Here is a 27,874-nt window from a genome sequence, read left to right on the forward strand (position 1 = left end):
TGCGCGGCGGAGCCCCGCGGAGCTCGTGGCGGCCGCGCTCGCTGTCCCGCCGGCGGCGCCCGCTTTGTGACAGGCGGGCCGAGCCGCGCCCCGCCCCCGCGCGGTGTCGGGCGCAGACGGAGCGGAGGCGCCATTTTGCGCTGCTGCGGGAGACGGTTTGGGAGGCTCTGGCGGGAGGGAGGCGGCGGCCGTACCGGTAGCGGTAATAATAACAGGAACAATAATAGCAGTAGCGGTCGTGGGTGCAGTTGCTGCTCGGGACTAGCGTTCCCGTTCGCCCAGCCCCGTGGCCAGGACTCTGCAGACATGAGCGACGTGGAGGAGAACAACTTCGAGGGGAGGGTGAGTGGCCGTCCCTACCCGGGCCGAGCTGAGAGGGGGTGACCTGGCCCGGGGAAGGTGGGTGGGAGCGCTTCGCTTCCTCCGGCCCGGTAGGGGTGGGGGCAACGCAGCTTTGTCTCTAAAATGGCTTCTTCAGGCGCAAGAGTCGTGACTGGGCCGCGGACGACTCGCGTTCCTCTCCTCTCCTCTCCTCTCCCTATCTCCCTCCTTTTTTTTTCGCCGACCCGGCGCTGAGGAGCTGGCCCAGCCCGGAGCTGATGGCCGGTGTCTTCGCTCTCGCACGCTTCCCTCTCCCATCGCGTCCCCCCGTCCCCCTCCCGTCGGGGCGCGGGCCCGGAGCTCCGGTGCTGCGGGCTCGCCGCCACCCTGCCAGCGCACGGGTTTTTGTTTCGGAACAGGGCTGGGAGCGCTGCTGTAGCCCGGCGTTTCTCCCCGCTTCTCTCCTGATGTTCTTCCCGAGCTGTCCTCGTATCCCGGCCCTCCCTCGTCTGCCCGGTCTGGCCTCCGGGGTCCCTGCCCTTCCCGTCCCCCTTCCGCCGGCGGGCAGTGCCGCTCTCGCGGCCGGGGAGCGCGGTCCCGCGCGCGGCAGCCGAGGCCTCCGCCCGCGCGCGGGGAGGGAGCGGGCCCTTTTGTGAGAGGCCCGGCGGGATCTGCTCCGCTGCGGGGTCTGCTGCGGGCAGGGCTGCCGGAGGCCCGTGGGGAGCTGCGGCCGCCCTTGTGAAGCCGTTGAAACTCACGGACCGCGCAGCCGAAGGCTTTCTCAGCAAGCCGCGGTGCTGTTGTAGCCTTGTTAGGCCTCTTTCTTCTCTCGTCCGTCTGATGGCTGCCGTTTTTCCTGCGCACGGATGACCGGTCCCTTCCACTTCCAATTTTGTTTTTTTGTTGGTGATGATCAGGGCAAGCAAGGATTAGAAGCCGCTTGAAACAGGAACGAAATCTGCGCTTTGTCCTCACTCCATCACTATGCTTTTTTTTTGATTTTGTAGAGATTTTTTTTTGTTCACTCTTAAAGAGATGCCTTAGAAGAACAGCCGAGTGTCCTTTTGGTGGCTTTCTCTGATGAACCAGTGGCAGCAGCTTTGCAGTTACTACGTTTTTTACACGAATACTGTTAGCCTTTTGTGGTGCTAGCTAGAAAAAAAAAAAGGCATTCCCTAGGCTGAGAGTGTTGTACCTGGACGTGCAGTGACTGCTGCTGGTTCCTCAGGTGAGGTAAACAAAATCTGTTCTTGTGCTGATTGCTTGGACAAAGATGGCTATATAGCTAAGCTCTTTACAGCCAAATAAACTAATATTTGAACGGAAAACCATCGAAGTCTGAGAAAGTTGAGCAACAAGCATGCTTTTTCTACTTTTTAAAAAAAAATTGCTTCAATCTCCCATTTTACAGTAAGATTTATATTTTTTAAAATTATTTTCTTGTCTGTATTCCAGCTGTAGTTTATTGTTAGGGAGTATGTTCTGTTCATCCGCAGAACATGTGTATTAGGTTCCTTGATGGAGCTGTTGTTCGTGTTACAAAGCTGATATAGCTGTGTGGTTTCAGTATTTCTGCACGCCGCCTTCTGCCAAATGTAGCAGATATTTTGAGAGTATGTGAAATCTGAAAAGTCCTACGTAGCAATTTCTGTGACTGCTGCTTCTCAGTTGACTTGTTCTTTTATTTGTGATGGAAAATTTACCTGTTGAAAAGAGCTGCTGACTGTGTTGGGTCTTCATTTGAAAAACTTATATTCCTCTCCTTCCCTAATACTGGAATTTTGCAGTCACTCTTGTTTACTGATATTTTTTTATAACTGATCATAATGGCAGGTACTTGATTCATTTATAGTTTTGGTTTTTTGTTTTACTAACAAAGAACATTCAGAAGCAGTTTTTTTTTTCTTCAGTAATACTTTTGTTGTTGATGCTACTAAAATACTTGAAATAAAATACATTTCAGACTGTAACATTTTATGTTTCATTTTCACTGGAAGTGCTCACAGGCATAAAATTAAGCATGTGTAACTTAACTTTGGGTCTTTAGTCTGCTATTCACAATTGGATAGAACTCTATTATGCACTGAGTGTCCTGGTGCTTCAGTTTGCTATAAGCAGGCACGTGGAACTGAGAGAGTATGGCGTAAGTTTTCAATGGGAGAAAGAACTGCAGAAACTTGAAAATAAGTTTGTAAAGAACCTGCTTTCCTGGAAATTGCCACGAGGAAGAATTCTGAGTACCCTTTCTTTCAGTTCTCCCCCCACCTTGATTCAGTTTAAATACTATATAGTGTGATATGCTTTTAAAAAACTTAACGCCAAAGGAGTAAGGGAGTTTAATTTTAGTTTGAGTCCTTTTATATGCTATAAGTGTAGATGCCTATTGTCCCAAAAGCACTTCAGTGAAAGTTCTTGCAAGTAGTGATGAAGTCTGATACCAAAGTGAAGCTGTTTCTTGATATGTATGAAGTTTAATTAGAAAGTGTTTTTCTGTTTTGCTACTTGCTTTGTCAAGAAAAGATGTTCATATATAAATAATGATAGTTACTTTTTTTTTATTTTTCCCACAATATGATCAGGAATTTTACTGTTTTTTAAAAAGCTTATTTTTAGCAGCATTAAGATACTGTTCATCTATATGCTTTGCCTCTATGATTTTAAAATCATATTTTGATTAATATGAACAGGACACGTGGAATAATTGTGGAAATAACTTTCCAATGACATTGCATATTTCACACTATTTAAACTTGTATTTCTAAAGTGATGGGTAAAATCATTGTAGACATTACAGAGATTTTTTTCTTCTTCTTGAGCTCGTTTCTGTATTTTTTTTCTAAAGCAAATGTTAATCAAATATGCTCAGACTAATTAACATCTGCTCTGTTTTTGTGTCATTTTGTTTCAACTTAAGCAAGTACTGTATTAAGAATGTGGCTGATTGAACAGAAGAAATCTCCCCCTCAAGCAAGCATGGTGATTTAATGGAAAGAAATTGACAGAAGAATTAGAAATATAGTGGATGTGCTAGAGCTAAGTTTATGGACATTAAGAAGAAAAAAAGATTTCAAGTCATGCTTCTTACCCAGTGACTTTAATTTTGGATAAGTTGTAGGACTGTTGCTATTGAATGTTCTTTGTGAGCAGATTAGACGAATTAGGCTTTTTTATCTTTTACTGTTGTCAGGTGATGGGCAACTCTTATTTCCTTTTCTATTTGTCCAGTTATTTTTAGTAACACATTGTTCATTTGGTGCATGTTCTTTGATGCAACTTTATTAAAATGTTTTCCAGAGCAGGCAACAAGTTGGAGTCTGAGCAAACCTGCACTTTAGAAGCTCCACTTGGAAGTTTTGTCAGTTATTTTTTTTGAGCTGCTGCTGATGTTTGATTTCTGTAATCTTGGAAGTTTAGTAGTTTTCTACCAATATTAATGTGCTATTTGTCTAGATAGATAAAACTTTTTATCAGAACAAAGATAGAACTTCAGGTTGGTTGTCTTCCTCCATTCTAACGAGAAGCCTCTTACTGCTCTCTGCGGAATCTGACAGTGATCTCAGTCTAAGAAAGCACTTGAAGAAATGTGGTTTTGCATGTGAGTCACCTTGTTGAAGGAAGTATGCATAGTTCATATGTCTGCAAGTGGCTTTTGGATTAGCTTAACTGTGAATGTGTCTTGTGTTTGCTTCATGAAGCTTGTATGCAAAATACTTCATGTCCTGTGTGCAAGGAAGTGTGTTTAGCTATTGCATTCAGCCTCTCCTGTAGTGGCAGCCTGTTGCCTCTGTGGCAAGGAAGGCACGGTGTTTTCCATACCTGCTGAAATACAGGCACGGCAGTCTGCTAGTGCTCAGGAGTTGTGCATTCGCTTGGAGAGTGCTGTGATCGCCCTGTGGTTTCTAATGACCAGTGTGGATAAAAGGAGATGTTTTCTGAAAGTAGGTTTCTTTTTTCCTTTTTCCTTTTTTTTAAATCAAGATTAGTAAAATTCTGGATTGTTCTGGACAATGTCAGCTGGGAAGACTGCCCTTTTTGAAAACAAATTCTGTTTCTTATCTTTCATATGTGATAAAGAAATTACTACAGAACCCTCCCTGAAGAGGCATATTTTTAAGCCTCAGTGAGCAGATTAACTTGTAATTTCAAAAAGTTTATTGCTGAAGCTTCTTCTAACTTTTTTTGTTTTTAATCAGAGCTGTATTGTTGAGAAATACGTGAAGTTTGCTGGTGTTGGTAACTTAGAATATACTTGTCTTCAAGATAGTGCAACTTAGGAGTTGCTTTCTATACAGAAGCTAATTAGGTATACTACTGAAATATGTATAGAAGAACAGCTAGTTAAGGGATCAGGTTTATTTTTAGCATAGAGTGACAGAACAGAGTATAAAGTAAAAATTACTAAACTTCTCTTGTAAGTTTCAAAGAAAGCTGGTATATTCCTGTCAAAGCAATGGTTAAAATATGATCTTGTCCTTTCTCGTAAATGAGATGTCACTAAATTGACAGTTTTATCCAGTGAACGTAGGCTGCTTCTAAATTTCTGAGGGTTTTTTGACTGTTTATGTTATTCTACCCGCTTATAAAGTTAGACTTTGAGCAGGAGTTTTTAGCAGGATTTTTGTAAACCCTGAAATATCACTTAATGGTGATACTTCATGGTATTACTGGATTACTTGTTTTCCTGTCCTTCCCCCACTGCCCGCCCCATACCATGTGTGACTGGTGTTTCTTCCTAACAAGGTCAGATGATTTAAACTGAAATTTCTGGATCTTTTAATGATATTTTTATTCTTACCATTTCACTTCCTATGCTTTGCTGTAGAAAGCTTAATTTAAGCTTATGAAGTTCTTTTTATTTAGCATCTCACTTCAAATTTTGGTAGCCTTTCTGTCATACTCTGAAATTGTAAGGTGTGAGGTGAGGTCAGGCATGACAGAAGAGTGTTGTAAAAGAAAGATAATTATCTTCTCCCCCCCCGCCCCCCCCCCCATGTTCTTTATCATACCTTCTCATGATAGGTAGAAAACTGAAAGAATACTTCTTAAAGACTTTTGCAATTCTACTCTGCATAGAAATGTTTTGAATGCTTTTAAAATAGTAATTATATTGAAAAGTAGCATTTCTTTTGAAAGATGCGAGGAATGTGAATGGTAGATACAAGGTGCATCAATTATATGGTTTAAATAGTTGTACCAGTATGAATGAAATGCATCAATATGACTGACATTTTGCTCAGCTGGATCATCCAAAGTTGTTGATAGTTGTTCCATGACTGGGTTTATGTGAGCATGAGGTAAGGCGGGGGGGGGGGGGTGGCGTGGAGGGCAGGCAGATATCCTTTCCATACTACTTTGTTTCATATTGCTCTTTCTGGGAAGAGAGAAGGTGGAAAGGATGAAGAATACTCTTTAGTGCTCTCTTTAAATGCTGCTAGCTCTGCAGCTTCTTATCCAGAGAATCAGTAACTGAAGCTGCAGTCTAGACTTTGTGTTTACCTACAATAATTTCTTTGGTTCCAAGTTCCACTTCTTGATGAATCATTAATGCCATTTCCTGGTATGTACTTGAGGAAGCTGCCACATCTTATTCTGAGGAAGCATGCTGTTACAATTGAGATATAAGTTGTTTTTTTGTGTGTGTGTGTGTGGTTTTTGGTTGGGTGTGGTTTTTTTTTTTTTTTCTTAGTTTTGCTGTGGGGGAAGTGTTATTGACTGATGTAGCATTTATTTCGAAAGGGAATTCTGATCTGAAGATTATTAGGCAGTTAGCTGGCCGTCTCTTTCTACAAGCTGTAGTGACAGCAAATCTAGATAGTTTGACGTGGTCACAGTGACTATCTGCCTAGAAGTTTGTAAGGATGAAAGTAGTGACTGGACAGTTGTGTAATAAAGCTGAAGGCATTAAAATACATACTGTTTTGTAAGATAGTTGTGGGGTGAGAAGCTGAGTTTAAGACAGACAGTCTTATCCGTGGCCCTTAAATGACTGAGTATCTTTAGAACAGAAAGAAAAGAAAATTTTGAGGATCCAGAGAGAAATCTTAGTCTTTTCTCTATTAAGCAGTAGTGAAATTAATTTCTGTGATAATGGCGGAGCTAAGATCAGAATGTCTAGATCGCTTAAAGACAAGTACAGAACTGACAGATTTTAATGTTTTGGATAGTAGGTGTGTCTATTTTCCCTCATTAAAGATGATGTATTAAGAAAGAATGTTAACTATTGAATCTTCTTGTTCATATTGCAGAATGGATATAAATTGTTCATGTAGAACAATTAGGTCTGTGTTATCTAGACTAAGATATAGCTTGCTGATTATTTTCTTATAGTAGGAAGTAGAGGAGGAAAATTCTTTAAAATCTCCCTTTGTGACTCCTTGAAGCTCTGAATCTCTTAATCCCTGCCTATAGTCTTGCTGATACAAATCTTTTTAGGTACTTTTTCAGTGTCATCCTTAAGTCTTTAAACTCTTGCAGATTATTGTGATTCCCTTAGTCTCTCCTTTTGAAGCACTGTAGGAGGTATAACTAGGTGATCTATGTTTCATCAGAAGATGAGATGTAATTGCCTGCCAATGACAGACACAGTATGCAACTGCTAACAGGTAATCTCTCTTTAGCTGCAGTTTACATCTACAGTTACTCTGAGGAAGTTTGAAATGTGTAAGAACTTATGCTGTCACCTCTGTCACTCCAGTTTTAAAGTTGTAAAGTTTAAGACCCTGAAGGGCTTAAGCAGATAGTTTCAAAAGGACTTGACCTACATGAAATGATGTAACATTTTCTTTTGGGAACTTAATGTAGATTCATTGTCATAACTGATACTATTAGAAACTGTGGGTGGTGTCATAAGATGCTTCAGTTGAATAAATAAGGACACTAAGTAACTTTTACATTGTATTGAAGTGATTTGGTCCTTGGTATTTTTGGCACCTCCCAACACTTCTAGATTGTGCAGTATCTGTTCTTTTGGTGTGTTTTTTGTTGTTTTGTTCAAATTTCTGAAGTTTCTATGTTGAAGAATTGATCTTTGAGATGTAAAAAATATGGACAACACAGTATTCTCATGAAAGAGTGACTGAGGAGGGTGAATTGTCTTTTTATTGAAGGATGTTTTCTAAATGTGAATGATGTCACATTAAATGTTTTTCGATATTGCTGCTCACTTTTACTAGGGAGGGAAGTGGAAATAATTCTCAGAGAAATTGGTAATTGTTGCAGGGGATGAAGTATAAATTGAAGAATTAAGGAGGCTATCGAACAATGAAGAGTACAAAAGTAGAGGCAAGGTGATTAAAAAGCATGTTAGTGGTTCTAAAAGGAAATATATTTTTTTATAGTGAACAGTGGATTTCAAATGTAAAAATAAATATATGAAATAATATTTGGTAATATTTAAGTGCACATACATCCTTGTATTTCAGTGAAATTCCTGTAGCTAGATCAGCAGATAGCCAGATTAGTAAAGGTAACCCGTCATGCAGACGTGGTTATATGGTCCATGTGTCACAGCTAAGCTTTGAATTTGGCCTTCGTTGGTAAGTTGGGCAGGTCAATCATCTCAGTAGGTGACGTTCCTCATGTGTCACTTGTCCTTTTTTTTGAGGTAAAGGGGAAAGGTAGTGTAGCTGTAGTACTTGTTAGTAAGGAATCTCTTGGGTTCCATTTCTGGTTGGATTTATTGTCTCAAAATGTGAGGACAGCATCCTTTGAAAAGAACTTCAGCCTAAATTACTGAGGAATTTAACTGCAAAAGAAAACGAAAATCTGGACAGAGGCAGAATAAGAAATAAATTGAGGAAAACATGGTGAGGACAGGCAAGAGGACAAATGATGCAAATAAACATGAAATGTAACACTTGTGGGAGGGGAACTTGCTATGCATTTTTTCAACAAATATTTTGCACATCTTTTGTGAAGTTACAGAAGTATATAGCATACTGTTCTGTAGGGGTTTTTTTCATAGCTGAGCCCCCTAGAAATGCTGTACACTATGAAATGTGAGGAAATCATAACCTGCTCTTTGTTTGCTTGTTTTCCTAGTTTTTGTCTTCTGTGCATTACCGTGCAAGAAAAAAACCTTCTTGTCTTTACTTTTATTGGATTGCTTTGGACTGTACTATTATACATGTTGTTTTATATGGATTAAAATGTATGCAAGGAAAACAGGATAACAATGAGGAAGAAAAGTGGGAAGTAAAATAACTTATGTTGCGTATATCTATGTGCATGTATTGTGCGAGTAAGTATGTGCATAGATAGGTTTTGACTGGAAACCTTTGGTCATTCTGTTGAACTGTCTTAGTAATAATGTGTAGGAGTAAATTTGGGATATTGGATACTGAGAAGTACATAGCTGTTATTTTAGGGGGAAATCAGCTACTGATATAAATTTATTTAATATATTTGTGGTAATTAGTTTTTAGTGTATCTATGTACCTTACAAAAAATCGGAAAGGGGAGGAGGGTAGCTTTGAAAATACAGTAAAACACTGAGAACTCAGTAAGCTCATTGTTAGAACGTAGACACTTATACAGTTTTAAAGATTTTTTTTTTAAAGTTGTTTTATAAAATAGTTTCTTGCACTTTACCTGCTGGCTTTTCAATTTGGTAGATAACATCTGAACTCCAGCAGAGTTTTATAATCCCCACGTGCTTAAATATACTAAATGTTCTTTTTCCATTAAGGTTAATGTTCGTGAAGAAATTGAAGAGTTTTTTCCAAGAATGTGGAAGATAAATCAAGATAAAAGAAGGCTAATGAAAAGTATTAAAGATCAGAAAATTAAAATTGAATGGGGGAAAAAATTGAACAGAAGATTGGTCAGATAGAAGCACTTGAATATTTTTTTTTAAGGCTATAATGAATTGTTTGAATTGGGGAAGAATACACGAAGTATGAAAAATGAAAAACTCAATGAAGAATGAAGAAAAGTAGAAAGCAAGAGAGAAGTAGAATTAAAAGAATCTGGAAGAATGAATGGGTCCTAGGTTAAGTAAATGTATGGTTTATGTTCCAGTGTCTGTATGATCAAGTTGTAGATGAATTTGCATGATTACTTAGTTAATAGAGAATTGGTGATCTGGTTCAAGCAGGGACCTATTTGAGGAAAGCATACAATATTAACAGTGGGTTAGCAAAATGAAATTTGTTTTGGAGGGTATTGCCTAACCATTTGTTTTTCAGGAGAAATCAATATAATAGAATTATTGTACTTTAAATGTTAGGAGTTAGGCATTTATACAACCAATACCATTTTTAATACTGTCTTTTTTGTTAGGAGTCTCGCTCCCAGTCAAAATCTCCAGCTGGGAGTCCTGCTCGTGTAAAATCGGAGAGCAGGTCAGGATCTCGCAGTCCATCGAGGGCTTCCAAGCATTCTGAATCGCACTCTAGGTCAAGATCAAAATCAAGGTATGTTCATGGAGTTACTCATGTTAATTCAGTGTTACTGCTTATGCCTGTTCTTTTGGTACACTGATGAGATTTCTTTTCCCCTTGTTGTAAAACTTACAAATCTTCTGGAGTGTGTTAATGGGATTATGTTGGTTTGCATGTTAGTGCTTGGTGGACAAAGTTGGGGAAAGATTCCATGAGTAATAAAGTGATTCGAAGATCCGGTAGGAAAAACCTAACAGTACAATGTATACTGTTAAGCAGGTATGCTTTATTGCGGCGCCGGGCACACGGGGGATTTCTCCTCCAAACGTGCGCACCAGACACCCTGTTGCTTCAGGTTAAATACAATCACACATGTAAATATTCATTATATTTCTAGGAACTAATTAGCATATGTAAATATCTTTCACGCATGTCTGTTAGCATCTTTGGGTGGTCTTCGGGGGTCCCAAGATGAAGGCCCATCTTCTTCATCACGCTGTTCACTGATTGACATTTGTTTCTGCACAAACTCAGTTCCAGGATCATGTCCATCATGTCCTTCAGGGTGTTTTGCTCCGGTCTTGTTGCTCTCTTGGTGCCTCCTTATCTCTGTAGCTTGGCGCATTTGCCCTCCCAAGGCCGAGCTGTCTGGAGTAGAATTATTGAGGAGTCTCTTTTATCCCACAGTTATCCCAATTATTTGCTGAGAACCAAGACCACTTTTGTTTCACTTAATTATTTTGTCTAACGACTAAGTGATAGCTTGTGTCCATGTCCTTCCACTACATTCCTTAATGAGAAAACAGGGATTAGTGTAACAGTTATATCGTTAGATCACTATGCATGCAGAAATACAAGTTACAGTACTAAAGACTACTAAAAACTAGAAAATATTAAGTCTTTTTTGTTATAGTTTCACATTTCTTACAATCCCCTCTATCAAAAGCATGGGTATGAATGAAGCAAGTAATACAAATAGAAGTAGTAATGTAGAAATCGCAACTAAAATTTGTAGATTTATCCCTTCCAGAAGAGAGGGAAGGGATTGCATCTCAATTCTGTCAAAGCTCCAGCCTCCTTCCCCCAAAATCTTTTAAGGGTAAACTCATGTGGACCTCTCCTTTAGGAAAAAAAGTGAAGTGAGAACTGTAGCAAAGGTAGTCTGGGTTAGGTAAAAGGAGTAAGGTCTGTAACTGTTGGAAATGTTGGAAGACGCGACTTGGGGATGTTCTTGATATTCCTTCACTAGAGGCTTTAAAAATAAAATCTGGGCTTCAAAAACAAAATTTGAAAACTACAAACTAAACTGAGTGTAAATAGCTTCTTGATTTATGGGAGCTTTAAGATTTAAATTCATTTTTTTGTCCTTCTCTCTCACACAAGTGTGTGTGTGCAGGGCCAAGGTTTTGCAGTTCTTGGTTCTGAGAGAGCTTACTTGGAACACAGGAGGAATGTCTGTCTTTCCCCTCCTCCCCCAAATACATCATAAATATTACCTGGCTTATACTACCTATCTTCTCTCTTCCCTTGTACAATCATACTGGTGAAAATGGAGAGAGCTACTGAATCCTTCTTTCATCAGTGGAGAGAGAAACCAGAAAACAGCATTTGCAGCTCTGGAGAGGGAAGAGGAATTGCATAATAATACGTTGTTCCTTCTCCCCAGTTCTTGGGAGAGATCAGTAGTCCATCTTCCTGATTTATACACTTTATACCAGGGCAGCCAAAAAAGAGTTACTGTGCTCTAAATTCCCAAAGTTCAGCCTAATGTTATAGCTTCTCTTCCTGCAGTGTTTAGCCAGATAACTACCTTTTGTTAGGATATAACACCCATATGAAATCATGCAATTTTGATGGAATGATGAGTGCTTTAAAACTGAGCTTGTCATTGGCTAGATGTCTGCAAAGAAATGCTTGAGGCATTAAGCAGGTTTGGGGGATTTTTTTGTCTTGAATAATTTTCAAGCCTATGTGAACTTCACCTCTAGATTTTGCAGCACCGTAGTGCTGCTAGGTCTTTCAATTTTTCAGCCAAGACAGTATTTTACAGTGTGTCATATCTGGTTGCTGTATCATTGTACAAGTGTTAGTTATGTGTGCAGCCATGCTGATGTAAGTTTAAGCTTTGAACTTTGCGAAAACTGTTGTGAATATAATCCTCGTTGTATACCAGAAGCACTCTCACAAAGTTAAGAATTGTGCTGCTGAGCAGGTTATTAAAGATCCATGCAATCTTAGATGTGCAAAGTAGAGGAAACTTCACTATTTTAATTGTAGAGAGCCTCTTAAAAAAAAAAAAAAAGGTATTTTTCTCTGGGAAATGTAAGGCTTACAATTCAATACATTATGTGCATATGACCTGACTAAAAGCTTTCTCTTTGTTAAAGATCCAGGTCCAGAAGACATTCGCACAGACGTTACACTCGTTCCAGATCCCATTCCCATTCTCATTCTCATAGGAGACGTTCTCGAAGCAGATCTTACACGCCAGAATACCGTCGTCGAAGGAGCCGTAGTCATTCTCCAATGTCCAACAGGAGGAGGCACACTGGTAGCAGAGTATGTCATATTCATTAAGGCTGAGTATCAACAAAACAATTGCTGCTTACATCAGTGTAATCCAGGATACCTGCAGGCTGAATTTGACCTGCTATCTTGTCACTGGAGTATATGGGAATTTCGGAGAGGGGCAGTCAATCTCTGTCCTTACAGCTGGGCATTTACTTCCTGGGCCTGGAACGGACAGGGAAATTGTAGAAATTCATTGAAAATCATACCCTTGCAAGTCAGTATGTGCAGATGGGGTGACGTCTGTTTCCATCAGCTCTAGAAGTTGAACCCTTCTGATCCTCTTTTTGTTACAGTTCCAAGTATGCGTACCCTTCACAAAAATGAGACCTTTTCTGTGCGTGCTTGCAACCTGATAGTATAGATAAGATTGACTAGAGGAGACAAAGAAGAAAATTCTCAAGTACTTACTTGCTTGTAACATACAGCATATTGTCTTGAAGGTTGCTTGTGATTTCATACCTCTGAGTAATTGATTTGGTTTAAATCGAAGCAATAAACCATGTGTTATTAGCTAATGTTTAAATCTTAATAGGCAAGAAAAATTTACAGTTATGAAAAGGAGCAGTAAGCCTCTCAAAATGTAAATGAGAATTATCTCTGTATGGACAGGAGGAAGTATAGGTACACCAGCCAAGATCTAAGATACTAATCTTACGTCGTTCTGAGAGATTTCTCACAATGGCTGTCTTTATAGACAATGCTATTCAATGCCTTAGCCACATCACTTCAGGCTGATTTAAATGAGTGCTGTTATACACAGATCTGCCCTTCCTCAGTGAGGGCTGTGGTACTTTTCTGATCCTTTTAGTTTTAAGCTGTTTTAGTTTCTCCAAAATTTTTTACTAATCCTGTCAATAAGAGTGTACTTTTTTGCAGGCTTACCTTGGTGAAGCAGCTCACCAGGACCAGATAATACCAATGTGAGGGAGAAGGCAAGAGTGTGTGGAAAAGGGCAAGATTAGAGCAGTGCTAACGTACAGTGGCTTAAGCTGTTGTGAAGCAACGTTCATAGTTACACTTTTTGTGGATTGTTGCCAGTGTGTAATCATGATGTAGTAAATATGAAATTTGAAAAAAAAGTCTTGAAAAATTGGCAGGAATAACTGGACTTCAGAAGGGTTAGCAGATTTCCTGGTAAAAGATGAATGAATCCACCTTACTGCTTTAGGAAATAATAGAATTTTTTGCTCTGTGAAGAGGTCTTTCTGCCTTGGAAATGACTCTGTGAAAAATGAAACTTGTTTTCACAGTGAATTTCACATTCATTCTAAGGAGTAGTTCTAGTAGTGTCAAAACAAAACTCAACCAGAAATCACCTAAATAGTGAGGTTCCTAAAGATACCAGGAAAACTGGTAGCAATTTTGCCACTTCAGATCTTTTAGAGAGAGCTTGCATACTGTCTTGATGGGAGGCAGTAGAAAAACCTAACATAAAAGCTGTGTTTTAGTCCTCCACAGTCAGTTTAGTCCTTCCAGTGGTGATGTAACTGTCACTTGTTGCTTTGGGTGCACAGACTGATTCTCGGTACTTCTCTTGCCTCGCAAAAGGTGGTAGGGTTTAAGTGTGAGGGGGATGTGAAAAAAGGATGATACTGATATGTCCTGTGTCAGGGGGCTTGTCCAAACAGTGATTTAAAAGATGGACTTCATTAAACTCACAAGAGTTTCAATAATAGAAGGGGTATAGCTGTTAATGCCACTGAATTATTGGATAGATTGAAGTATGGAGTAAGAAAGAAACCTAAACCTGTATAATTAAAATTTTCAGCCGACAAACTGCCACTTCTTGTTGTGCTCTTCAGCTCTAATAAGGAATTGTAGAATATTTGTGTCTTAAAAGAAATGTTTGAACTTCGACAAATGGAAAGAAAGAAACTTTAAATATATTAGTAGTTTGGACATCTCTTTCACAGTGGATTAATGAACAAAAGCTCTGAAAAGAATGCAACAGAAAATCTAAACCTGTTGCTTATTTGAATCGGGCTGCAAGGCAAGCTCAAAGGCATCAACTGCTGTGCATCAGTGGCTTTGAAAATCTGAAACTGAAATACAAATTTCAACTGTGTCAACTTTCAGTTACTATTTTAGCAGAAACATTAAATCCCTTTACGTGTTGCTGCTGTTTTAAATTGCTGCATCTGGTATAACAGGTGCCAGAAGCTTAACTGAAAAAATGGTAATTTAGATCAAAATTTTTCTTACAGTGGAATTGGCATTAGATGAACTCTCTGGCATGTAGAGAGACTTTTAACCTAATGGAGAAATGTTACCTTGTACAACTTCATATTTGACTTCTTTAGTTGAAGTGAAATGTAGTAAGTAGATCTGTATCCTACATCGTGTTAAAGAATCAGGAGTCTTGCTTGAAAAATGTGCGCATACTTTTGGATTACAGTTTCACAGAACTGGCCTTCAACACTGGTTACTATCTAGGTGAAGGAAGCAAGTGATTTTCACTTCCGGTTTGCAAGTAGAAAGAGATAAACCTTCAAATGTAAATACTGACTTTCAGCGTAGTTGGCTAGGAAATTTTGAGAGGGGAGGAAGTTTAGGTAGAAGCTAAATTATAGTTCAACTCTCCATGCTTAGGAGCTCAAATGCATTTAGTGTGTGTGACTGGAGGCAGGGTGTACTCTCTAGTACCAGTGGTGACGGTGCAGAAAGGCTGAAGGTGGGAGTTCAGGCTTGCTGATGTTGTCTTAGCACAGACTTATACATCATGTGTGCAGCTTGTTGGCAATTCAAGTGTGCAATACTAATAAAATAGGTTCCTGTTATTATATAGCATTTTTCTGTAATCGGAATGCTTGATTTTTATCAACAGAGTTTTTCACCAGCATAAGAAGTTTGTCTTTTTTATAAAAAAATCGTAATGCTAGTTGCTTTTTAAAAATGTTACAGTTGGAATGATAACTGTTGAAGTGTTAAGCTTTGTAATAAACGGTTTAGTTTTCTTCAGATTAAGTTTTTTTAATAATTGAGAAATTTTTATGTGATAATGTATAACCTGTTTTTTATAAACATAATTGGAGTTGAACATTTGTCTTAACAGGCTAATCCAGATCCTAACACATGTCTTGGAGTGTTTGGTCTCAGTTTGTATACTACTGAGAGAGATTTGCGAGAAGTCTTTTCCCGTTATGGACCTTTGACTGGTGTCAATGTGGTTTATGATCAACGGACTGGACGATCAAGAGGATTTGCTTTCGTTTATTTTGAGAGAATTGATGATTCTAAAGAGGTAAACTCATGCTTTACTACTTTTAACAGGTGTGCGTTTTGTGCATTGTCTTCATGAATGTCTCTGAAAGAAAAAAATGTTTTGAGTGTGTATTCACTAGCAGGTTCTCACAGAGATTAATTTAAAATCTTTAGTTCAAACAACATGGCACTTTTAAACAGATGAAGCGTTTTAGTTCAATGTTCAGATGGTTGGGCAAGTTTTGAGCATGAGCTGTCTGTATTGAATCACTGATGAGCATCGTGCTTTGATTTTAGTCTGCTACTTCAAAATGAAGGTAAGTCTTTAGACACACGTAGAAGCCTCCTAGTATTTTTGAAATCACAGAATCACAGAATCACAGAATAGTAGGGGTTGGAAGGGACCTCTGTGGGTCATCTAGTCCAACCCCCCCGCCGAAGCAGGGTCACCTACAGCAGGCTGCACAGGACCTTGTCCAGGCGGGTCTTGAATATCTCCAGAGAAGGAGACTCCACAACCTCCCTGGGCAGCCTGTTCCAGTGCTCCGTCACCCTCAGAGGGAAGAAGTTCCTCCTCATGTTCAGACGGAACTTCCTGTGCCTCAGTTTGTGCCCATTGCCCCTTGTCCTGTCACTGGGCACCACTGAAAAGAGCTTGGCCCCATCCTCCTGACACCCACCCTTCAGATATTTGTAGGCATTTATAAGGTCCCCTCGCAGCCTTCTCTTCTTCAGGCTGAACAAGCCCAGTTCCCTCAACCTCTCCTCGTAGGGGAGATGCTCCAGTCCCCTCACCATCCTTGTAGCCCTCCGCTGGACTCTCTCCAGTAGCTCTTCATCCTTCTTGAACTGGGGAGCCCAGAACTGGACACAGCACTCCAGACGAGGCCCCACCAGGGCAGTGCAGAGGGGAAGGAGAACCTCCCCCGTCCTGCTGGCCACACTCTTCCCGATGCACCCCAGGATCCCATCGGCCTTCCTGGCAGCCAGGGCACACCGCTGGCCCATAGTCAACCCGTCATCCACCAGGACACCCAGGTCCCCCCCCGCAGAGCCGCCCCCCAGCAGGTCCACCCCAAGCCTGCACTGGTGCATGAGGCCGTTCCTCCCCAGGTGCAGGACCCTGCACCTGCCCCCACTGAACCCCATCAGGCTCCTCCCTGCCCAGCTCCCCAGCCCATCCAGGTCACGCCGAACGGCAGCACAGCCTTCCGGCGTATCTACCACACCTCCCAGTTTGGTGTCGTCAGCAAACTTGCTGAGGGTACATTCTAACTCCTCATCCAGGTCGTTGATGAAGAAGTTAAACAAGACTGGGCCCAGTACTGACCCCTGAGGGACACCACTTGTCACCAGCCTCCAACTAGACTCAGCGCCGCTGATGACAACCCTCTGAGTTCTGCCATTCAGCCAGTTCTCTATCCACTTCACATATTTTTGAAGTTAACTTACCAAAGTAGTTTTCTGTATCTATCAAAAATCTGAAGATTCTGTCTACTTTCCATTTTCTTCTCTAAAAGCATGTCATTGTGCATTTGAAAAATAGTGGTGTTTGTCTTGATTTGTGCCTTGGTCAGTGATTTTGCTTATATAAGTAGCTGTTCACTGCTGGACTGAGTTGCTATTACTATAATTGTTCTGTACAGAAAGAATCAAAGAATATGAACAGCAGCCTGTAATATGGTTCACCACAGTAAGCAGTAGTTTTTTTATCTGTGTAAGGATACTGTGAGGTTTACTACATGTAGTGAAATTTGTAGATGAAATGGCTATTAAAAGTAAAGACACATCATTTTTTTCAATTTTGTTTTTTTCCCTGTGAATAAGAACCACTGTGGGATTATCTCTTTAGGACACACGAAGTCACAGACTTCAAGCATCTTGTTTATGAATCTAATTGGGCAGATGTTTCAGATTTGCTGTTTGTGTTTACGTTTGAGAAGTATGTTCATAATGCTTGGATATGACTCTTCTCACTTAGCTTTGAAGGGAGGGACCGGTGACGGCTGTGGAACCTACTATCGGTAGCTGAAAAATGAAAAATCTGATGCAAGTGGATGATATTTTAATGAACAAAAAAGTTTCGTGGATCAGTTGGTTGAACTAGACTCAGTTCTGATCTTTGACTGATTTCTGATATGATCCAATAGACAATCAGTTCATGGGAAGAATAGAGTTTGTAGCTGTATGTATTTGTGGTTGTTGCAGGTTATAGGGGTAAGTAGAAGGACACAACACTTCCTTTAGTGTCCGTTCTGTGTGTTCCCGCTATCACTTGAACAGGTTGAGAGAGGATAAGGGGGTGGATAGCTGTATATCCATCTTTAGTGGCCTATTCTATCTTCTAGCCTTGTATTTCTTTGCTCTTGGCGTTTGGTGGGGCTTTGAAAATGTGATTCTTTTGTGGAACATTAAACATCCAAAACACTTGCACAGTATTTCTTGTCACATTCATGTGCCAGTCTTCTTTATTTTACAACTTCATATGCCTTTAGAAGTAGGGTTTTGTCCTAATTGTCATGGGCATTGGTCATGCATGACACCATGCATTTCTTAAAACGTTCTGTGTTAATAGCATGAAGTAATTTGTTTGGTATGAAGCTGGTTTGGCAGATACTACAAAACTGGAATGTGAAGGATAGAAAAGTGGTATATTACTTGCGGTCAGAAATACAGAAGTAAAGATGAGCACCTTAAGCAGGAACTGAAATAATTGAGAATGTAATTAAATTAATGTAAATTTTTTTTCTCCCCAGCGGGCTGCTGTGTGAAAAGAGGGAAAGGTTACAGCGCTTCCCAACACTTGGAATTTACATAAACCTCGTTGCCAGAGTATTTTAGTTCTTTGACTTGATTTCATGGGCCTCAAGGACAAATTTGAAGATGGCAATGAGTGGCAGCTAGTGTAGAAGAAGTAGATACAGCTGTAGGTGTGAAACTCTGTGACAGGCCCTGTAGGAGAACACTGAAGGACGTGAAGTAATTCTCTGTGTGGAAGATAGCTCAAATATGAAAAATTGAGTATGGATAGAAGCAATTACACTTGAATTACTTTTGTTCTGAGTAAATGCATTTCCTGTTTAAAAAACAAACAAAACCAAAAATAAACCCACCACAAACAAAGAGGGGAATGGGACACACAGAACAAACCCCAACACCCTAAGCCTCTGAGTAAAGAGTATATAAAACTCTAGATGAGATGTTGAACTAAATTCCAGCCCTCTTAAAGCAGTCATAGATGGATTAAATACATATAGAACTCTACCAAAAAAAAAAAAAAAAGAGTATTTCCTAGTATCTTCACTATTGTCCTTCCAAGAGAGGTAACACTGGGAACCTTCTCAGCTGACATGCTCTCAAACACTGTTAATACTAAAATTTAACACCAAGTAAATTGTGAGTGGTTATGTTTAAACTTCGGTAACCTATTGAAGATAGGTCAGTGTTGGTGTTGTGGATACCGTTGCAGCTGAAATTCGTCGGGATCTTTGTTGTTACTGGTTAAAGTTCTTACAAATTGGATCAGTTATTGAGCTGGTTAAAAAGTTGCTACATGTCAATATTCTGAAATCAAGGGATGCAATGTTTCTAGCTCCATATGATGCTAAAGATACTCTGAGTTGTTAGCTGGTTCGATGTGGTTGAAATCCGTAGGCAATGTAAAATAACATTTTTTTAAAGGTGGTACCTTGCAGTGTCCTAAAAATAACAGGGGCAGCAGTAAAGTTTATTTTCACTTAATGCTGTTTTACACTTTCAGAACTTCAGGTTGGTTCTGACCGTATAGCACCATTGTCGCTAGGTGTTTATGATCATCTTGGCTGTGAAAAGGAGCAGAGATTTAGCTTTTGATAACTACTAGGTAGAGCAGCTGCCAGAAAGAACATCACAGTAACTTCACTCATTCCACCTTAACAAGACTGGGAAAGAAATGCTGGGCCCATGTATCCATTTTAGGGGAGTTTTCTTGTGGAATCTCTTCTACTCTGTTTGAAAGTGCTGATATTGAGATGAAATTTTATCATCTGACAGAAGGTTCCTTTTCCATCAAATGTCTTTTAGTGCAGTGGGCTAGTGTTTGCAAGATAACAGTCTAGTCAAATGCTGTGTTCTGACCCATATTGAAGATGCTTGTGGATGCTGCCTTTGGTTCAAAACACGATAGCAGACAATAAATGTTGAGGACTGACAGCTATTTGTCCAGAAAACCTGAGCTTTTGCTGTGCTAATGTTCTTTTTGGTGTTCTTGTTCAAAGCCTATGCATTACCTACATTTTTCCTAGAAGAAAGGGTATTGTATTCTCTTCTGGGTATGGTGTCTTTCATTTTTTTTGTGAAGTTATGTTTTTGGTAACTTAAAAAAAAAAAAGAAAAAAAAACCCACAAAAAACGGAACTCCTCCAAGTAATATTTGGTATTCCTTTTTTGCTTTGTGTGTTACAGTGTCTTGTCTTATGTTGTCCACCCTTTTGCTAAATCTTCAGAACCACTTGGGCGAGATCTGTAAACATCTGTTGAAGACCTGTTTCTCAAGATGGCCATTCTTTCATATTTAGTTCTCAGTATTGGCAACGCTGCCACTGAGCTAGTGTTATAATATTGCAGTTTTGCAGTATTTTCGCTAAATTACAGAGAATATTGACCTGTTCATTACATAAGGATTTCCTTCCTGTGTTCAGAGGAATACAAACTTTTATGTACTGGGATGAGCGGGGATAAAAAAAAAAAAAAATGAAGGGGGGTTGATTATCTTAGTTAACAGTAAATTTAGAGGATTATGAGTAAAAAGTGCTGGCTGTTCTAGGAAGATGATTCTTACTACAGTTACCAGGGATTTCATATGCTACTATCCAGCTTTTCAGTTACTCAGAATATGAAGTAGTAGTCATTTAAACTGAGGCTACTGTGAGTGTGCTATGTGTCTGTAGCAAGAACTCATCTGAGAAGCAGTAGCTACAGCAGCTGTTTGCAATACAGAATTTTCTGTTTTCTAATGCTAGTTACGTGCTTTTTACAGTTTTGACCATCTTTCAGAACTGTTTTCTGAAGTAGTGTTCATTAGTAATTAAGGCAAACTTTATACAGACAAACTGAACTATTAACATAGTTCAGTTGCCAAAAAAATGGAATAATAACAGGGTTTATCATTCCAATTTGCAAGACATTTAATCTGTGGTGCAAGCAGACCAGCGTAGAAGCATCATTATTGACTGAAACTTCTCCCATAGCTTGTTGAAGAAATGCTTAAAGTATTGTTTGTGGTATCAAAAAGGACCCAAGAAGGTTACAGATGTTTGGAATTACAAGTTACAGACTTCTGAAGACTCTGAAATGCTGTGAAATTGCTAATACTTGCAGAAACATATCCAGTTGCTCATTTTAGTTCTTTAAAATCCTGTATTTCTTGACTCTGAAACTCTTTAAAGTATGCTTTAAAGAGAATACATTTAATCAATAGATGTTTAAGCTCAGACACTAAAAAAATTCTCTGACAATGTTCTAGTAATATTTTAAAAAACAAAACGTCAGACTAGAGAATGTAAATTGACTGGTGTTCAAAGGCAAAATGGACACTTGAATTAAACTTGGCAGACTGCAGTAAGTGTAAAAAGCTGCGTTGCTTAATGTCTTTCTTGATCCCATCAGATTTTTTTTTTTTTTTCAGAATGTCCTTTCAGGTGTCCTCATTAAATACAGACATAAAATAGTGATATCAGTATACTGGAGGGGGAGGGGGGAGAGCTAATCCATTATGTCTGTTCATCCCATGCTGTACCTGTGATGCAGTGGAGATGATGTTTTTATTTGGCATTAAATACAATACCGGAAGAACTTCAGGTAAAAAAAAGACACAAACAAGAAACCCCCCCAAAAACACAGCAAACAAAAAAAGGACTGTATCTTACGTAGAATCATGGTTTCAAAATGAGTCCCAACGTAAATTTCTCATGTTTGACTATTCAGGTGTATTTAGTCTGTATGTCACTAACGTTGTAGTGATGTCACATTATTGAAGTAATTCAAAGCAGTTAGATGCAGTTGAAACAAAGGCTTGGTGATCTTTTGTACAGTACAAATGGTATCTTGAACCCCATAGCAGAAATGTAAAGTAACTGTGACATCAGCTCTGCCAAGTCATTTTTGCTCCCTCCCTCCTTCCTCCCCCACACCCTTCCCCCGGTGACCAGAGTGCAGGTTGCAGAGATTTCCCATATTATTTCCTTGTCCAAGCTGCTCTTTGTGGCATTATACAGACTGAAATATTATTTTTTTTTTTCAGTGAATTCTTGATTGCTGAGCTAGTACCAGTCATCTGTGTAAGTTTGTGCATAGAATTAAAAGTTTGGTATTCCAAACTTGTTTTACTCTACCTAAATGCCAATACACGTAGAAAACACCACGTACTGTAATGAGTATCACGTGAAGTTGAAATCTGTTAAAATAAATGCTTCCTTTCTAACTGTTTTGAGCCACTGGAGGCTGTGATCCTGTAGTTTGGAAACTGTTCATTTTGTCAAACCTAACACCTTGCAGATAATAATTTGAAGGAGTTGTGTTATGGATAGACTGCTGTCGGTTTAAAACTAATCTAAGATTGAATTATTACCTGTGCCTTTCCCAGTCCTCATTCTCTGTTTTCTGACTGCAAAAACAGAGGTGTGTACTCCGACTTGCAAAGTCTATTTTTCCTTAGAATTTGCAACTAGGACTAACAGTGCATGTTTATAGGGATCCTGTTTGCTTGCTTGCTTACTCTCGTCTTGCAAAAGCCATGCAAGTCTTTCAACAACGTTCAGATATTTGGATGAAAATCCAGGTTGAAATGAAAATGGACTGTTGACAGTTAAAGGCTCCTGAGAGGGTATTGTGTGTCTTAAACCCCAATGTAATTTGATTTTTCGCTTCAAATTGTTTCGTTTGAGGGTCTGGAAAATACATTTCTATATTTTAAACAGTGTTTGAGAATGTCTTCTGCGTTGTTAGAACAAATGTGCAATTTTTTCTCCCTTTGAAATTTAAATGTTCTTAACACAGCATTCATGCATACCCAAAAACAGCAAGAAAAGCAAACTGAAATTTGTTTTGAATATGACATACTAGTCTAATAAAATTGTAAAATCCAGAATTTGATTATAAACTGTTTTAGCTTTAAAGAAAACACAAAAATGTCAGTAATTAGAATCACAAATATGTTCTTAAAGCCTTTATACAAAATGAATACCGTTGTATCACTTATTTGAAACCAGGTTTTCAAATAGGGCTTATGGACATATTGCAGCAGTTGTTACTTAATAACATCAACTGAAGTACTTTGTTTCAAAGACTTGAGGTGCACATTAAGAATAGTGCTAAGAATTTGAAAACTTCTTTGGAAGGAATTTCCAGTCGCTAGTGACCAAATGTGACTGCTGCTATCGATTATTGTTGGATTCATAATGGCTTATTGTAAGTTTGGGCTTTTCTGGTTTGGGGGATGCAGTCAGAACTCTAAAAGGCTTTGTTACGTCAGTATATCTATTAAATGTTTTTATTATTTACATTTTTTTTTAGTTGGCAGTTATTGCTGGCAGCTCTTGAAAGCTAAGAAAATTAAAGTTTTCATCTTTGGTAGGTCATGAAATGTTGTGACCAGGATGTTTGAGTTTCATGCAGACTGGTAACTATGAATGACTTTTTATTTACTGAAATGTAGCACATTTCATACTCCCAAAACAAATGGTCAAGTCTCAAAATTAACTTTCATCTGTCTTGCTGGTATGTACCTCTTCTCTGTGCTGCTCCTGATGTCAAAGAACTCCTCCTCTTAAAGACGTTTTTGTTCTTTTAACTAAGACACATGTGCCAGATAGTCTGGATTTGAGGTGGCTTCTTGTCAGCTAAGCTTATTACTCTGCAAGCTGTTGACTGGACATAAAAATGACATGAAGCAGTAAATTCCGTACCTTTCAAGACACTTTGCATATTGCTGCATTTCCAGAAAGATGCTTTTCATCATGAAACTAATTTTTCAGCCAGCTATTTGCAGCCTTCGTTTTTAGGTTTGTGCACACATGCATATTCCTAGGATGTGTGCACAGATTTATTTTAGATTGTCGGTGTGGAACAGGGCTTTAAAAAAAAGTCTCAAGGCTAGGAAATGAAGGTTAATGACCATGTTTTATTTGCAAAAATTAGTTCAGTGTATGTTGAAAGACTTGAAATGCTCTTTGGCTGTGCCTTGCAGTTAGCTAAATGTAGTTGTTATATTTTTGTATGGGAACAGAACTCACTAGGTGGCGATATAGTATAGATAGAAACAACATTATTAAAACACAATCTAAGTGTAGTTAAATAGGTTAGTGATAATTCAATCACTTCCAGTTTGGGGACATCACAGCTAAATCATGTGGGTGTTGAGGTTTTGTTTCCTCCTCTGCAACTTGTATATTAATTTAATCAGGTTCTTTTTGGAGAGCTGCAAAAAGTTACATTTCTGAATAGCTGTTTGTTTCAGAACTTTTAAAAAATAATATGTCTGCTTAGAGGCATCTTCATGTTTTGAGGTTGTGTATGGTTCCTCACAGTTAAATAATAGTAAAATGGTTGTGTTGTTTAACTCCATTGTAACAGTGTCTCTTCTCCACTTGAAAAATGAATAAAATGTATATTGGGCAAAGTGCTGTGCTTGGTTTCAGGAACTAAGTGGTGTGTACTGTTATTTAAGAGATCCTAGTGCAGCTGTGAAAAGGATCAAAAAAAAAAAATTTGCTTTGCAAATTTTAACAGCTTTTAAGTCCAGCATTAACTGCTTGTTAAAATTCTTAAGGTTGTGGGTTTGTGGGTTTTTTAGGGGGGTGGAGGGGTGGGTTTGTTTTGTTTGCTTGGAATTTCTGTTTGTTTGTTTTTAAAAGTTACAGTTGCATGAATATAATATTCAAAAGTACACTGTGCTCCTTTGAAAAACTATTTTCGTGATTTTGAGTTTGTGAAAGGCCATTGTGTTGGTTCTCAAAGCCTAGAGAAGCAGGGGCTAGAACCCCCAGTGAGAGTGTGTGTGAGCTGCAGGCGGGTCTGAAGGCACAGGCTTCTTGAGCGCAGACCCTTATGTGTGTTGCTTTAGCGAGCTGCTATTGTGAGAGTGAGTGGGGAGGAAGGTTGTAATTAGGTATCCATGTAGGCTGAACCCGCCATTTTACTAAGCTCTGCTGGAGTAGGTCCTTGTAAGGGAGATGGCAGGAGGCTGGGAGAGCATGAAATGGCAGCCGATGAGCAGTAATCCGGCCATATGCACCCTACAGGAAGCCACTGTTTTGCACAGCTTTTGAATCCGCCCGTCCCCTCTGGGTCAGAGACGGCAGTAGGAAAGATGCAGTTTTCAGAAAAAGCTGTTTTGACTTTGTTTACCTTTCTGATGTGTAAAAGACAAAGTCTAGGGAAAGGGACCATATTAGTGGTTAGCACTGTGCTCTCCTAAGAAGGGATTGCGTGTCACATTACTCCGGCACCCCAGTGCAGTCCTGTAACACTGCCGGCAAACGGGCCAGGGGACAGAGATGAGCCATTCGCCACAGTGGGGCACTAGTAACCAGTCTGAACAAAAGAAGCTCAGGGGTTGTTCTTCTGATGGAAAATAATGTGTTTTGTGCATAGCCTTCCATAGTTACCAGTAGGTATTCACATCCCTGTTTCTTGTCTCTCCTGCAGGCAATGGAGCATGCAAACGGTATGGAGCTAGATGGCAGGAGGATTCGGGTGGATTACTCCATCACCAAGAGAGCACATACACCCACTCCAGGCATCTACATGGGCAGGCCAACACAGTAAGGAGTTCACTGATTTCCTGCAATGGGGCTGAAATGGATTGAAACTGAATGGTTGAAGAAATAGAGCCGTAGATACTTCTTTAAAAAATTTTAGAGTTATGCCCATTGTATTTTATCACAAAGTTATTAATATAAAGAACGCGTTACTGTGGTTCTTATATACTATCAAATCCTACTGTCATTTATTGTATCTTTATTAAAAAATGCTGAAGGAGTTGTTTTGAAAAAATACATACCCAGCATGGTCAGTTAATGCAGCCTTAGCTTACTGAATTACTAAGGTACCCATTTGCCTTTGATTTTGGTGGGAATTGGGCTCAAATCCCGGGTGGGTTTTCTGGGGTTTTTTGAAGGTGTTTTTGTTTAAATGTTTCATTGTTAGGTTATTTCACGGCATAGTCTCAAGTGTCTGATTTACAAGAACACTTAAAAAAAAGCTTTTAAGTAGTGTAAATCAAGAAGAAGAGTAGATAGCTAAAGTAATTTTTTTTTTTTTGCTTTTTCCCTAATAGCAGTGGAGGAGGTGGTGGTGGTGGAGCAGGTCGTCGCCGTGACTCATATTATGATAGGGGGTATGACAGAGGATATGACAGATATGAAGAATATGACTACAGATACAGGTACCTAATTTTTATTTTATTTCTGTAGGAACAGTGGATTTATTGAACAAACCAAGAAGTTCGGTGACAAAAACCATTATTCCGTTTGTAGTAAGATTCTGCATACACACTTACTGTGTATTAGAGCCTCATTACTTCAGGCTTTGTGGGATTAAAGCAGTTGTAATCTTCAGTGTTTATGTAATTTGGTTATACAGGAAACAGCTGGGCAAGGGGTTAATTTTGCTAGTTGAAGGAGGTAGAGCACACATGTCCTGCAAATCTAGTGGATAGATAGAAAGGGGAATTCATTTTTCCATGCTGTATATAGAACCAGGGACAGCTGATAGACAGTGGTGTTTGAAAAGGGGTTATTTGTAGATGAGATTTTTAATGCTTGACATTTCATAACCATCTCACTGTTTTGAAAGTTATCTAGTTTCAGAGAATGTTGTTCAACAAGAATTGTAGGCATCTGGAAAAGCACTTCATGTGTTTGCAAGGCTAGTGAGAGGTTATTAAATTCTTTGTCTGGGAATATCTTAGTTTTAAACACATCAAATAGAGAAATATAAAAGCATTTGTTAAATAACTGTGAGCCACAGCCAAATAAAGCTGAAATCATTCATGCAGGCCAAGTCTTTCAGCACTAAGGAAATGGTTCTGTTCTGTAGAAGTGACGTGAATAAGGCTTCTTTCATAATGGATGTTGTTGGGTTTCTTTTTTAATTTCCTTTAAAGGAGACGATCACCATCGCCTTACTATAGTCGATACCGATCACGATCAAGATCCCGTTCCTATAGTCCAAGTAAGTAAATATGAGCAAATAAATAGAATTTGTCTGGTTAAACCTTGTTGTTACTAGTATTAATCAATCGCTGGAAATTCTGCATGTGAAAGCAAAAAAGCTGGGCACATTGAACCTGAGGTGAGGTGTGTAAGGTTAGTTTATAGTAATGGTGTTGTCGTTTGTTTTTTTTTCCAGGACGCTACTGAAGATCAGAGGAGTTACAGTTGAGGACATGATTTTTAAATACAAAGTTCAGATCTTAGCTTCCCTACTGCTTTCCCTCCTGTCCTCCCTTCCTCATCCTCCATCCAGCTCTTTTACAAATCTTTGGTTCATTTAGAATATACATATTTTCAGTTGACGTATTGCTGTTTTCCATCCCTCCTTATTGTAATACTCTTAAATATTGTAATTGTTGTAGTTTTTGTGTAGTAAAACTTCTTAAGCAAAATGAAATGGAGAACCCAAAGTGCTGATACATTTTGGAAGTCATTCCTATTTTGTTTTTAAAACAATTGGACTCCTGACTAATCAGAAGAAAGCATTGATGTTTGTAAGACTTGCATGTCATATGTAATATACACACTCAGATACTTTAAAATAAACATGCATTTCCAAGTAACTCGTTAATCTTTCTGTTAAAATGTTTACCTATTACTTTGATAAACAAGTAATGACTTTGAGCCTTTTCTGTAATGACAAATTTACTTAGATAGTCATGAACCAGAGGATCTTTTTTTTTTTTTTTTTTTTTTTTTTTTTTTTGTCAGGTAGTTGCTTTGAGTGTAGACTATTTGAGCTAGAGCAAAATTTGGTATTTGACTGACTGGGAAAGTAGATCCTTGTACACTCAAAATTAAAGCTGTGTTTTATAGGTAAAGTTTCTGGATTGCTATACAGTGGATAACATTTTAAGTTAAAACTGTAAAAATCCTGGAGTTTTTATTGTACTTGGTTGAAGATTTCCCCTTAATCGGTGCAGGAGAAAAAATATTTATTGAACATAGCAATTAGTTATATAATTTGCTGTTCATTTAAAAAAAAAAACCAACAAAAAACCAAAAAAAAACAACATCTTTTTGGTATTGCGATAATGATTAAGCAAGTTTTGTTTCCAGTCCTTTTTGGAGTTCTGAAAGTGTGGATGGAAAAACCTATAACTACATGTAAACCTTTTTTCCCCCCTCAATAAAAGTTAATTCCACTGA

The 27,874-nt window shown here is 39.0% G+C and overlaps 1 protein-coding gene across 5 annotated transcripts; it reads left to right on the forward strand.

The window, feature by feature from the left end:
* Positions 1 to 91: 91 nt before the first annotated feature.
* On the forward strand, positions 92 to 27,874 carry TRA2A (transformer 2 alpha homolog). 5 transcript variants are annotated; one of them, XM_075419158.1, is made up of 8 exons: positions 92 to 342; positions 9,601 to 9,734; positions 12,089 to 12,260; positions 15,325 to 15,513; positions 25,158 to 25,273; positions 25,792 to 25,896; positions 26,617 to 26,684; positions 26,862 to 27,874. In XM_075419158.1, the coding sequence occupies exons 1-8, from the start codon at positions 307 to 309 to the stop codon at positions 26,870 to 26,872; spliced, it is 831 nt and encodes a 276-aa protein (XP_075275273.1). In that variant the 5' UTR covers positions 92 to 306; the 3' UTR covers positions 26,873 to 27,874. The 5 variants fall into 5 exon arrangements, with proteins under 5 accessions (XP_075275273.1, XP_075275274.1, XP_075275272.1 ...); XM_075419159.1 differs by having other exon boundaries at positions 93 to 342; positions 12,161 to 12,260; positions 25,789 to 25,896; XM_075419157.1 differs by having other exon boundaries at positions 94 to 342; positions 25,789 to 25,896.

This window comes from Opisthocomus hoazin, chromosome 4, assembly GCF_030867145.1.
Source record: "Opisthocomus hoazin isolate bOpiHoa1 chromosome 4, bOpiHoa1.hap1, whole genome shotgun sequence".
Lineage (NCBI taxonomy): Eukaryota > Metazoa > Chordata > Aves > Opisthocomiformes > Opisthocomidae > Opisthocomus > Opisthocomus hoazin.